General features: G+C 37.1%; 3 protein-coding genes across 4 annotated transcripts; 1 reads left to right on the plus strand and 2 right to left on the minus strand.

The window, feature by feature from the left end:
- Positions 1 to 472: 472 nt before the first annotated feature.
- LOC130711172 (uncharacterized) lies at positions 473 to 3,821 on the plus strand. The gene is made up of 8 exons (XM_057560674.1): positions 473 to 882; positions 968 to 1,027; positions 1,161 to 1,243; positions 1,713 to 1,777; positions 1,863 to 1,896; positions 2,833 to 2,903; positions 3,067 to 3,197; positions 3,307 to 3,821. The coding sequence occupies exons 1-7, from the start codon at positions 573 to 575 to the stop codon at positions 3,155 to 3,157; spliced, it is 714 nt and encodes a 237-aa protein (XP_057416657.1). The 5' UTR covers positions 473 to 572; the 3' UTR covers positions 3,158 to 3,197; positions 3,307 to 3,821.
- A 721-nt stretch (positions 3,822 to 4,542) lies between these two features.
- On the minus strand, positions 4,543 to 5,909 carry LOC130711173 (uncharacterized). The gene is made up of 2 exons (XM_057560675.1): positions 5,473 to 5,909; positions 4,543 to 5,366 (listed from the first exon to the last, which is right to left on the minus strand). The coding sequence occupies exons 1-2, from the start codon at positions 5,530 to 5,532 to the stop codon at positions 4,776 to 4,778; spliced, it is 651 nt and encodes a 216-aa protein (XP_057416658.1). The 5' UTR covers positions 5,533 to 5,909; the 3' UTR covers positions 4,543 to 4,775.
- A 2,559-nt stretch (positions 5,910 to 8,468) lies between these two features.
- Positions 8,469 to 12,433, minus strand: LOC130712033 (protein NSP-INTERACTING KINASE 2-like). Of its 2 annotated transcripts, none has more exons than XM_057561855.1 (4): positions 11,540 to 12,433; positions 10,561 to 10,813; positions 9,585 to 10,436; positions 8,469 to 9,211 (listed from the first exon to the last, which is right to left on the minus strand). In XM_057561855.1, the coding sequence occupies exons 1-4, from the start codon at positions 11,816 to 11,818 to the stop codon at positions 8,727 to 8,729; spliced, it is 1,869 nt and encodes a 622-aa protein (XP_057417838.1). In that variant the 5' UTR covers positions 11,819 to 12,433; the 3' UTR covers positions 8,469 to 8,726. The 2 variants fall into 2 exon arrangements, with proteins under 2 accessions (XP_057417838.1, XP_057417836.1); XM_057561853.1 differs by having other exon boundaries at positions 10,561 to 10,821; positions 11,540 to 12,432.
- Between the last annotated feature and the right edge of the window lie 1,546 nt (positions 12,434 to 13,979).

Raw genomic sequence — 13,979 nt, forward strand, 5'->3', positions numbered from 1 at the left:
TGGGAAGGGAAACCAACCAGACTTGGCTAGAGATGTATTGAATAAGCACAATCTCCCTCCAAACCTGGCTTCCAGTGACTAGTGTGTAGTATAGGGCTGTTCAATAGTCAGGTTAGAGTCGAAAAACTCAATCCAATGAAAACCAAACACACATGCATCCTATATCATTTTTGTTCGAATAGAACTTCAGAAAAGAACTCTTAGCTGTGGCCTGTGTCACTATGGTGATTGCACCTTCCATGGCATGGTTAGTGGTGGGTAAGGGCAATGGAGGGGTGGAAACAAATTATGTTGATGAATGACAGCGATGATGAGAGAAATAGGAAACTCATAGCAGATAGCGGTAGATGTTAAAAAAAACCAATTAGATTTTAAAAATGAAAAAAAAATTATTTAATTTGATTGATTAAGGCACACGTCTTTAAAATCTTATTTGGTGAGAGTGTAAAATAAAAAAAATTAACCTAAAAAAATCCAATGACGAAATAGGAATCGAAAATCAACCGGAGAACGAAGGCCAAAACAAAACAAAAGGGACAGGGTTGGGTATTGTGGACGAGGTTCATACCTTGATGAATGCTATGGCTTCAGCCACCAGTAGAATGGTGCTGAATGAAATGTTGCACCTCTCTTTCACACTTCCATTTTCTTCGCTTCGTGTCGGTTCTGTGCTTTCTCGTGCTCTCCCCTTCTCTCCATACAGGAATACATCACTTCTTCAATCACGCCACTCTCGCTTCCCTGCAATTCGATGCGCTTCTTCAAATTCGGATTCTGGCAACAAAGTGTCGTCTCGGTTATCGCAGGTTCAGCATCTCCTCCATGAAGCTGAACAACGAGCTCTCTCTGCTGATACTGGGCCTATTCCTAAAATCACCTTAGGTGTGTCATTTCTTCATCAATTTCATCATTTTGAGGAACAAAAAAGGAAAATTAAATGACCCTTTTGTTTGAAATTTGGTTTCAGATCATGTTACTGTGAGCTTTGCCAGAAGCGGAGGACCTGGGGGTCAGAATGTGAATAAAGGTTGGTTTTAATTTTTTTTTAACTTGTTTTTGTGGAAATCAAAGGTTATTCTTTTTATTTGTTTCTATTTTAGATGCTGGCTGGGGCTAACTAGTATAATACTGTTTGTATTGTTATGCCTGTTGTTGGACAGTGAATACCAAGGTGGACATGCGCTTCAATGTTAAAAATGCATATTGGCTTAGTGAGAGGATCAGGGACAAGATTATTCAAACGGTTAGTTCGTCGCAACTTTTCTTTTCTCGTCCTTATAAAATCATATGATTTACTGCTTATTTGTTAGATGTGAAAGTGAAACCATTTATGTATACTGTCACCTAATTGCTTAGCTTTTTGAAATAGTTGGTTCATGACATGATATTAAAAGCTATGTAGTTAAGTGGTTTAGAATTTGATCCTATTCTTTTAAGTAGAAGTTAAATTTCAGTACAGTGTTTGGTGAACTTGGGCATAGTCCACGCTTCAAACCCGATTGACTATTGCTTGAGGGGCTGTCAGATGCAAAATTATCCATGTACTTAAACCTAACAATTTAAGTTTGTTTTTGGGACAATTGGTTTATTCAACTGTCTCTATAGGCCCTTGTATGGTTGGCATTATTTATGTGAAGCCACATCTTATTGCTATATGCTCATTATTCACCGATATCTACCTTATCTTTTAATATTCTTGAATTCCTGAGCAGGAGAAAAACCGTATCAACAAGGATGGGGAGCTTGTGATTTCTTCAACCAAAACTAGAACACAGAAGTTTGCCTCTTCGCTTCTGTCGTATTTGTTGTCTGTTTTCCTGTATGTTGTAAGATTGATCCTTATTCTACCAGTTTTTCTTCAGGGGTAATATCGATGATGCTTTGGCAAAGCTTCAGGTATATAAAATTTCTTTCTTTTGTTAACTTGTTTAAAAGTATGCTTTAGCATCAGATGTTATTATTGAAGAACATATCTCCTCAAATCTAAAATTCTTCAGTGGAAGCCCAAAAATGGTTTTTTATGACGGTTATCATTACTTGGTAGATTCTGAAATGATTATGTTTCTATAGCTCTCAAGTCTTCTCCCACCAGGGACTTAATTCTATAAATAATAATGATGTATTAGCTTCTTGAAATGGAATTTTCCAGTGTGCAAGACAGTTTCTGTGGACTCATATCAGCTATATAAGTCTGGATTTTACTTTTTGTAGCTCTGGATTCTATTACTTCCTATTCTTCTCTGGTGTTAATGGGGTTTGTAGAAGTTTGTTTGTTGAAAATGCTGTGTTTGTAAATACTCCCTTATCTTGATAGTAAAGAAACTAGGGGAAGAATGGAGCTTAGGATATTGACTTGGTGGTAGACATATCCTACTCCTTATTTTCTGGGTTCTTGTGTATTAGATGAAGGTAAGTCAAGTTCTAACGCTGACTATCTTTTTGATTGTCTGAGGAGTTATAATAACATACTGAATAAGTAAGAAATGGAATATTTCTTGGAGAAGTACTTTGTAAATTGGCTCCTTGTTTGTTACTGTTCATTGGCTGTCTATTCCTTTATTGTTGAGTTGCTTGATTGCCATGTCTTTGTTATAGCGGAGTCCATAGTGTACTTGTCTTGACCCTGCAAATATTAGTGAGAACAAAAATGAGGTGTGGTGTATACAAAATATAATATGAGTATATCTTATAAGCATTCCGATTATTTCCTTAAAAATATGATTATTCAGCACCCCTCCTGGTTAGTGTCATCTTGGATACGATGTTCTTGTTCCTGAAAAATGACTTTTACTCGACAATGTTGCTTTTCTGTTTATTTAATGGGAAAAATAGGAAATCATTGATGCTGCATCTTATGTCCCACCTCCTCCATCAGAAGAACAAAAGAAGAAAATTGCCAAGATGTAAGAGCACTTCTCTTTTTATTTTTTAATTTCTTCAGGTTAAAAATGCAATCTCATTTTGGACACCATTTTGCTTGTGGCTTTTATTACATTGAGTCACTTGAGTGTGAAGGGCATGTAACATTGAAACTGACAACTGTTAATTGAATGTGTACTTTTGAAGGGCTGCCATAGGAGAGCAGAAACGCCTTAAAAGCAAGAAGGTGCTTTCAGATAAGAAAGCGTTTAGAAGAAGTAAAAGTAGTTGGGACTAATACATTGTATTCCAGAATCTTGAAACAGTTTATCCCTTTAGTAAGTTCACCATTATTGGCAACTTGAGTTTTTTTTTATTAAACCGGCTATTATCAGTTTTATTGTGCCTATTCTCAATTGATGTTGCTCCTGAATCTTGGGGTTGCAGGGCACAAATGCACAATCCTCTGATACTGCCACTATTCAGTACAAACACATTAGATGAATGATTGAAAATAACCAAGAGTTTGAGCAACATAACGCAACATTCTGCCAGCCTACTAGAAGGATCTCATGCAACTTGTGGCTGCACATATATTGGTAGTTAGTCAAAATTGTGATGCAGCTATGATTTCATGCAACAGGATTATTGATATAAAAAGAAATACCATATTTGAGTTGAATCTGTTATGTTTAATTTGTTATCTTAAGCTCTCCCATGTGATTTGGCAATTATGGGTCTTCTGCATTATTGAAGGTCAGCAACCTGGGGACCATGCTTCAAGTCAGAAGTATGTTTGATACACAATTCGGTTGCTGGGACGGAATTTTGTCATTTTGGTAGTTGGGAAGTCTGTTCCCTATACGTTTCCATGTTAGAACAAGGCCATCTATGCACCCCAATTTGTTAAAGATTTTAAAATCAGTACTCATTACTCTCCATTGCTTATTACTTTGGACTAATTCTGAGTGATACTGTAAACTAACTTTCACTATCTGGTAACTAGCTCAATATGATATTTATTGTTCTGTTTAAAGGTTGGGGCTAAGCCCCCAAAAAACAAGGCTAAAATGCAGAAACAACAGACACCGAGGTCATGCCTTCGCTAACATCTTGCCTAAGAACATGATGATACTCACCAAAAGGGGATGTAAAACAATGGACCCAAAACGAAAAGCTAAGGAAGCACTGGCAAGCCAGTTCGCAACAAGTTACTCTCCCCGAAAGTAACGCCAAAACAATACCTCTATGCGTTGAGATTCTACACTGAATGTGCTCAATCATGTCAGCAAAAGAGTGAGACGGATCATCTTCAAAGGAAACTAAACGAATGGCTTCCAAAAGTTGCTCCCAATAACAGCTCGAGAGATATCCATCGTCAAAACATATGCTAGATCATGCCTCGTGTTGAAATTGTGTTTATATTATATATCTCCTTATATGTTTAACTAGGGAATTCTTTGAATATCTATGAATAAAGAGATATATGCAATATATCACATGACTCTGTCATGTGATATGAGAATATTCTACTCCGATATTAGCCTGTCCACTTCCCCCTCTTCCTATTTGCCTTTCAGCTTCCCAAAATCCCAGCTGGCAAGTGGCAAGTAATCTTCTTATGACAAAACAAAAGAAAGAAAGAAATTCTGTCCCAGACGCAAAAGTCATCACAGATGGAAATAAAAAAGGACTACCAGAGTCTCATAACAGTAAAGAATAAATGGAATGGTTTGTGAGATACCACATACACACTGCATCATTGTATTTAATTACAACTAATCAGTGTATTTTGGCAAAACATGTTACAAAAATGAAGAAGTTAAATAAAATCTGTTACAATCTTTGCAGCTAATAGAATACCAGCAAAGAAAGAAGAAGAAAAAAAAACAACTGCTTGCATCAAACATGTTCATTCATCGCCGAATCACATGCACATCCCCTGATTGTCGATCAACATGCTTGATCCATCTCTTACCCTTGATCCCAGAAACAGAATCACCACCTCCAACAGCAGAAACATGTGCTATGTCAAGCCCTTTCCCCACCGGAAGAAACACAGAATGAACAAGCCGCCGCCGCGAAGAACCTCCATCAACCACGCTCCGCCATTTAAACCCTGTAACATTTCTAGAATTCGCATTCTTACAAACCAACACAGCCCCCATGCTGCTAAGCTTAGCCACCCTCAGAATCTTGGAAAACTCCCTCCCTTTACAATCCACCACCATGAAATCAATCCCAACCAAACCTTCCATCACCTCCTCCGCTTCCCCCACCATCACCTCCGTGCACACCCCTGCCTCCCCCATCCTGTCACAATATTCCACCTTTGATCTCTCGTCAGGGACCACGCAGACGTGCCTCCCGCTCGTGTGCCCTCTTGCTATCCCCAACCCTCTGCTCGTGGCGATCGGTCCTCCCTCTGACCATGTCTCCACGATGAGCTGCGCTTTCCACCCTGCCGCCATGGCGGAAACAAGCTCTGCCACCCCTGATTCAGGGCACTGGTCAACAAAATGAATTGAACAAGGTTAGAGAGAGACATGGATGGAAAATGGAAAGAATGATATGAACATGACAAACAAGGTGTGATGATTTTTGAATGCTTACAGATTGGACTGTGTCGATGTATGCTTTTGATGCTGCCTCCGGGGACCAAACTAGCTTCATTTTCCTCTTCCTCGGATGATTGATATTTGATGATGATGATGGTTTTGGTTTTGGGGTATGTATGGAAATTGAGGTGTGATATTTAGTGTGATTGTGAATGTTTGAGATTGAATCACGAGGGTTTAATATTGATTATATAGGAGCATGAGAACGCGGAAGAGAGAAGAACAAGGATGACTAGGAGCTGAGGAGGTTCTAGAGAGAGAGATAGAAGCAGAGCATGTAGGACCGTTGACATTTATTCCTTAGCCGCGGCATTCCAACGTGTTGGTAGCTTCGGATAACTCCGGTTTCTCTTGAATAGTGATTGTGATCTTGTCTGTATGTAAAGGTTAACTATGCTGTCACGCTAAACTGATTTTCTCTTCTCTATCATACTTGTCAATGTCATATATTGTTGTTACTTGTTTTCGTATTAATAGGAGGACAAATGGTAAAAAAACAAGTAAGGGAAATTGTAGAATCAAACTTTACAAATTTTACAAAGTAAAAAAACAGTTCATTTTATTTTCTCCACTTTCTTCTCATATTTGGAGAGAATCAAATTAAAAATGTGTGCACACAATTCACTTTGGTTTGATTCATTTCTTGGGGATTTTATGGCTGCGCCACCTCCAACTAGGTCTGCCTCTAGCCTATTGTGGTTGTATTATTATTAAGTTGTACGCATAGACTTGATAATATGCCAACGCTACTGATAATAACATCTAACCGTATGCCAATGCAATGCCCTATGTAGTAACTATGGGTATTAATAATATTGACTATGTCATATACTTATGGTAGAAAAATGTTATTAACAGTTATGGATGATAGACGGTTCCGATTAGGTGTGGGTGGTTGAACTTGAACATGATAAATGATGTGAAGGTACCAAAAATTGATAAGTGGATAGTATCAAGTGAATAAGTCTAAGTCTATAGTCTATTCTTTGGTCCATTTTTAGAACAACGTAAATAAATGTATAATATTAGTTCCAGAAGGAAGTACTTGTAACGATATGAACATGATTTCAATATGAACAGAATCGATCATAATCCCCGTCACAACCACGCAGATTAGAGTAAATATTTTAGCACAAATTGCAGATATACTCGGATTGATGCATTAACACAAGTGGTGATGTTGTTTTCATAGCAAATTTATAATTACGTTGAAGTTAATTGTTTAATCATGGATAGCTAATCCTTAATTTATTTTAAATTTGCCCAATTCTCATTGTAAGAAACGTGTTTACTTAGACTATACGCTCACAGTAACTCCACAATGCCAGCAATGTTCGTTATCGCACCTGGGCCACTTGAGCACACATTGGCATTTTTTAATTAGTTTAATTTATAATCATATGATTTAAGATTTTGATTAATAAACATAACAACGCTAGTCAAACTAAAAGAAATACAAATCATGGATAGGCATTGCAGCCTTGCAGGATTTAGTGACGTGGGTCCGAAATAAGATATGGCGGCTCGTTTTTCAATTGAGGTATTTGCATATTTGGATACAGATTGAGTTCAGTATAACATGAACAAATTTTCATTCTAATTTTATCTCGAAGCGAGTGTTACCGTATGTTTGTAGTGGAGCTAACATGTATCTAATTGCCAATTAACATTGTTTACATGTAAGTGCATAAAGTATGTTCATGCTGAGTGAGGTTAAGAGCATAATATATAGCTTTCTAATTTCTATTATTTTATAAGGTTGGAGCTAGCTTTTGTTGTATTCCGTATATATGCAACTTGCAGATGATGCCTGATTACTAAAATTAAACCAACCAACCAAGTGCTGATGATGCCTTTAACGATTCGGTGTGCAAAATTAAAACAGCCCTGAAAACGTGGGGCAATTTGTATGATTAAAAAGGTTTCAAGATATCTAATCATTTTTAAGATCAAGTTATACTGGAATCAATGCTTGACCTTGACCATAAGCAAAATGAACGGCTTCAGCAGCTTATAGCGACCATGGGTAGATACTCGTTCAGAAGCTCACAAGTGGAAGATAGCAAATATATATTCATCTTGTTGCAAGTAGAATATTTGTTGATGGAGACAGGTTAAATAGGCTACCCAATTAGTTTACACACTTTTAAGTATGAAATATTACTCATTCTCACCTCAATTTCACCCACATCCAGAATGAAAGAAAAAAAGAAAAAAAAAATGTTTGTACGAGTGGATGGAAAAGAAAATATGAGTGGAAATAAGATGGAAAATAAAGTTTGTACAAGTTGATCAACCCTTTGTCAAATTTCAAACTAGTAGGCTAAATATGAGGATTTTCATGCAGCTTTATTATACTCTTTAGGATATACATATATAATTTTCTTGTAGAAATTTTAACTTTGATGAAATGTTGTTGGAAAAAAATTAATTTTATTGAAATTATCTAATTATGGGGCGTGTTAGAAATAATAATATAAAATCATTCATGTGACATTTACTTAATAGCTTAAGCTTTTAGGATAATTTGGTTGTTTGATATTAAGTGAGTTTTATTCATATGAAGGCCTAAATATTTTCTTGGGAACCTGAGGGCACTTTTGACATAACTTTTCTTCTCTGATATGCTTCTCCACGTTTGAGGATTCTTTCATAACTTTCTGAAAATCTTCAATGTTGGTTAATTTCTTTGACCTTACTCTTAGTTCATATTTTGTCTTGGCAGGTAACTTAGCTAGGGAGATGGTGAAGGCAGGTTCAAGCTCCAAGTCTAGAACTAACAGTGATTTTGAATGGCTTCCAAGATCATCAACAGCATATTGATCATTTTGCGTATGATGCTCAATGCCATGGGCAAGTTTATGCAGTACCATTGTGTTGTAACTAGTTTATTTATAACTGCAGAACAGTAAAAGAATATCCTTCAAGGTATTCAACAATAATCATGAACGATGCTAAAAATTGTTAGTAATTATACATAATCTAAGTTACTATAGCTAAGATTGTTAGTAATTTATTCAATATCTAAGTTACCTTTAGAGGCACTTCCTCCCGATTACAGAAAAAGAACATCCTTCCACACTTTCAGCCATGCTGAATAAACAAGACAGGATTTCATTTAAATTTACAATTATTTGGCAAGTGATTAGTAATGAGTTTATGACTATGCAAATTGAAACCATAGCCATGATGAAGCAGAGCTGTTAGAAAATGTTTCAATGTCTCATAGTACACATAGAAAGGGGTAGATCATGAAGAATGAGTTGCTAACATGCTCAGCTCCTGAATCACCTCCCTCATGGCTGGCCTTTGATCAGGAAGCTCATGGGTGCACGCTGTTGCAAGCTTTGAAAGAATTTCTACTTCAGATTTAGAATATATTCCCTTTAGATTTTTGTCCACAAATTCTTCAAATCTTAAAGATTCAACCGCGTTCCGGATTGAACCACCTATTGTTGTCTTCCCAGATAGAACTTGAAGAACAATGACCCCAAATGCGTATATGTCACTCTTCTCAGTAAAGCGTCCAGTAGTGATGTATTCAGGAGCTAGATATCCCATGGCAGCACTTACTTTCAGAGCTGAGAACACAACATCATCTGCAAGAAGCTTGGGGAGGCCAGCATCCATGATCAATGGTTTAAACTGATGGTCAAGCATAACTTTTTCAACTGAAATGTTTTGGTGTACTATTGTAGCTTTACTTGCTTCATTGCTGTGCAGATATTCAATTCCTGATCATAAAGGAAAATTCAATATCAAGGACAGAGAATAACTATTATATCTAAAGTAGCACCTAATGCATTTTGGATAGCGTAAAAATGATTCGTGGACATGCACACACTGCAGACACTCGGAAGGCACCGGAATTAGAAAGGAAGAAAAGAGAGATAAATAGTTGATGTGATACATAATGTTAGGTGATGCGATGTGAAGAGAAAGAAAGAAGAGGTATATGTAGGGTGTCTATACTATTTGAGTGTCCGAGTATCATTATTGTTTTGCGCAATGTTTTATTTTTTCCTCTTGTAGTAACTGCAATTCGTTTATGATGAACCATTTGATGATAAGTTTCTATGAGAATTTTGGGAATCAAGAGAGACTAACCATTTGCAATGCCCCTGATGATAGAAACCCTGTTGGACCACTCAAGAACATGGTTGCTTCCATCTTCCATGTCAAGATATTGAGACAGATTTCCCCTGGTGGCAAACTCATAGATAAGAAAGCACTCACCTCTACTTTTTGAGCAACAGAAGCCTCTCATCTTAACAATGTTTTCATGTCTCAGTGAGGTTAATAGGCACAACCCCTTCACAAATTCAGCTTCCTCAGTTTTGCAGCATGTCTCACTAATACTTCTAATAGCCACATGAGAACCGTCCCTGAGAACTCCTTTATAGACTGCTGAGAATTTGCTCTTGCTCAATAAATTGGCCTCAGAAAGGTGCTGTGTTGCTGATTCCACCTCATCAACATTGAATCTAAAACTTTTTAAATGTTCACCATCAGCCAATGAATCCCATCCATTATAATAATAATCAAGATTAACAAGTGGAGATGGACTTCTACTGTAAGATTCTTTAGGCTGGTGAGGACTAAATTGGCCCTCAGAAGGATCGGATGAATTCCTGATTCTCTGTCTTTGGCGGCGATATCTGAGAAATATGAAAAACCCAATAGCCATGAATGTGATAGTGATAGTACTAACACTTGCTGCAATGACAGTATAAGTAACCTTTCTTGATCTTGAGCAGTGTGTCTGGTTAGAATGCAACTTGGTATTTGCAGGCTCTGGGATATTTTTTGGAGGATTTGTGTTTATGTATACATCTGAGGCATCAAATTGGCTGGCATCAAATTTATTATCTGTGTTGCATACTCTCAAAGAAGAAAATCCAACTCCACAGAGACCTGGGTTGTTTGCACCTTGGAACCCTTCCTGCAATTTCTTCAATGCTTCATTTTCATTTTAAAACATGAATCAGTATGTGTCCAAATTTACAAAGAGCAATAACAAGACAAGTTTTAAGATGAGTGAAGGATCAGAAAGGGTCAATTTTGCTGCAATAAGAGAACATACCAGAAGGAACAATCCCTGAAAGAGAATTGTTTTGAACATCTAGAACTTCCAAGTATGCAATATCACCGAGTGTCGCCGGGATCATACCATTGAAATTGTTAAAGCTCAAATTTAGCCTCCTTAGCATCTCCAAGTTCCCCAAGCTTAGAGGAATTTGACCAGTTAATTTGTTATGTTGCAAAGCAAGAGCTGTAAGCTGCTTCAATGAACCCATCTGCTCAGGTATGTTCCCCTCCAGCTGGTTATAGCCTAACTGCAGCACTAAAAGTATAAAAGAACAATAGAACTTGGATTAACATACAAAACTCAATCTAAAATCCCTCAAATTTAACACCAAGTAGGTTCATCAGAAATAAATTACAAGGGGAATGGGTTTCATTCATTATTTTTTCGGTCTAACTCAAGTATCCTCCTGAGGAGACAACCCTGGTCGAGCTAAGAACATCCACATCCCTGTGGGGCTCTGGTCTAATTGGGTTCATTCATCATAATTTCATATCTAATGTTCTTAGGCTTGATATAATGCAGACTCACATGTCAAAAGTATATCAAACATATACAACAATTGTCACACCAATATTCCACATACCTTTGAAATGTAGAAGCTTATTCAGTTATTTAGAGAGTCAGTATTCTCATCTTTATGGAAAGATGTGTACCATTTTCATGAAAGGAAAGGGCTAAAGGGGTAAGAGGAGAAATTTTCTTGTATCCTAGAATAACTCTATCAAATGATAGCAGTCCAAGCAACTTAACTAATTGAGTGGGAGATAAATTCCATTCATATTTCCTAACTCAATATAATTCATGGAGTTCAAGAGTATTAAGTAGTGCATATTTGGAAATCTTTCTACCATTAATTCTAAAGCTAAAATCAATTATGGGAAGAACCTTTTATGAGTAGCTTATGCTTGACAGAATTGGTTATGGAAAAAATAAGCTGATACAAACATATGCTATTAATGAAGCTTCAACTAACCTTGGAGGCTAGACATGTTCCCCATATGTGAAGGAATGGTTCCGGATAGATTATTGAAGTTGAGATAAAGATCAACCAATTCATTGAGATTTGAAATCTCTGCTGGTATCTCACCAGAAAGATGGTTGTAATGCAGATACAAACCAGATAAGCATTTGAGTTCAGCCACCGCTGGAGAGAGCTTGCCAGAAAGACCCCTCCCTGGCAATGATATATTCCCCACTTTGCGGTGCTCGTTGCACGAAACCCCCAAGAAGGAACCACTGCATGGATCACCATCACTTGTCCACGAGCCAAGGAGCTTGTCTTCTGGGTCCAGAGAGGATTTCAAGTCCATCAGAGCTCTGAGCTCTGCATTTCCAACAACCAGCTGCGGACTAAGAAGCACAAGCAATAGAAACAGAGGAAGGAGAAGATGAAAGGACTTCATTTCCTGTTCTTGGAGTGAAAATTCTCCAAAACTAAGCTAAAAAGGAGGCACCCATGTGAGATTTTATCATAAAGAGTTTACTAGTAACTTTGATCTTGGGTTGTGCAGATTATGGGAAAATGTTGCTGGTCAATGGTGACTTATCAGGAAACTCTATTAGTCTTTGTTTCAAGACTTTGTGAGGTTATGATTCTGAATGATAGATAGTATCAATTTCTGCATAGATATTGAAGAAAGGAAGAAGGAGGTGCATTTTTCAAATGGGGAGCGTTAATTAATTCACCTTTATGAGTTGCTGACAAGAAGGCTGGTTCACATTGCATCTTGATGAGGATGGCTGCAACTGTGTGTGGACCAACTCAAGTTGACTACTTGGTTTTCAGCTTTCAATTTTGCAATGGAAAATTAAATGTAATGCATATATAGTTTAGCAATTGCTCCTAATAAGATTTGTTATCATGTCTTTATTATAAGATTCTGCAAATTGTTTGTTGATCTTGGATATTTTCCTTTACAATCATACAATGTAAACAATTTCGGATCCTAAAGAAATTTAGCCTAAAAAGTGGTTTTATTTATCAAGTTTTGTCACACGATTTTATTTTATGTGCATTGTGTACTTAAAAGTTATTGACGTGTGAAAAAGACTGTGCGAATCACTGAACTTTAACTCAAATGATGGCCCTTTAGAACGTTAGACTGCCTTTGGGATCATTAACTTTTATTGAAGTGGGAGAAGTTGGGGGGACGCGGTATTGATCATGTCCATTTCAATACTCTCTACTTTACCAAACACCATATCTGCATTATTTGTCGACAGACTATAAGAAAAAATTAACTTTTGGGTAATGGTAAGAAAAAGAGTATTAGCGGTCTTAATAATTTTCCTTTCGGTTTTGTCTGTTTCTGCTGGAAGAGACATTACTTGTCCTTAGGTCAATTCTATACTATACAAATTACAAATTATGTCGCCACTTGTAATCACGCCACCATTCTCGATATGAATAAGATTTGAGATCAGCAAGCACAACGAACACTAGAATTCAAATTCATTTGCATCTATAATTCCAAACAGAAACTCTCCAACCCAGTAATGTTTCTTTAGGATGACAGGTACCTGACCTCATACTCACATATGAAACTACCCGTAAGATGTTGGTTCATTGATAGAGAATCCCGTAAGGAAGATTACACAACTTCAAACTCGGGAAAAGTCATGTTCGGGTGTAAATAGGTTGAACTAATCTAAATTTGTATATCGAGGTGTGATACACGAATAATTATTCTTTCACACCTCAAAAATGAGGCGAGAAGGTGACATAGGAAGAAAAGAAAAAATTATTAGAGAGAGAAAGTATAAGATGTGATGATAAGAGCAGCAAAATAGATATAAAAATATGTGGAAATGAAGTGGAGAAAAAATGAGGTGTGAGTATATCATTATTGTCCAGAATGCAATTGAGTCGGTGTAGCCCCATTCACGGAAAAAGTATGTTGACGTACATTTTCCATCTCAACCTTGATAATTTATAAAGGAAAGAGAAATAAATGAGTGATATGATAAATGATGTGATAAAAAATATAAAGAGATAGAAAATAAAATGAAGACGAAAGTGAAATGTATATGTATCAAAACTCCCCCATTCACCCCTCCTTCAAGGGGTGCGCGTAACCACTTGACTACCTGCCTTTAGGGCTAAGCACGAGTCGGTTTCGGTCGGTTACGGGTGAAACACACCGGGTTTGGCCTGAGGTATGATTCGGGTGTGTCGGGTCCGGGTGAGACCGGTTACCTGGTGGCTCGGGTGGGTTGGGGCGGTTTGAACTCAAAAAAAATTGAGAAAACTAAGAAGGAAAACCAATGTAGAAGATGGGAAGATCAAAGAAAATATAACCTAAAAACAGAGAAGTTGAGAAGAATACATGAAGAAAAAAATACACAGAAGTTCAACCAAAATTTACAGAGAAAGATCCAGTTGCTCGTCACTGAAGCATGGAAAAAATACAACA

The sequence above is a fragment of the Lotus japonicus genome, chromosome 4 (assembly GCF_012489685.1).
Source record: "Lotus japonicus ecotype B-129 chromosome 4, LjGifu_v1.2".
NCBI lineage: Eukaryota > Viridiplantae > Streptophyta > Magnoliopsida > Fabales > Fabaceae > Lotus > Lotus japonicus.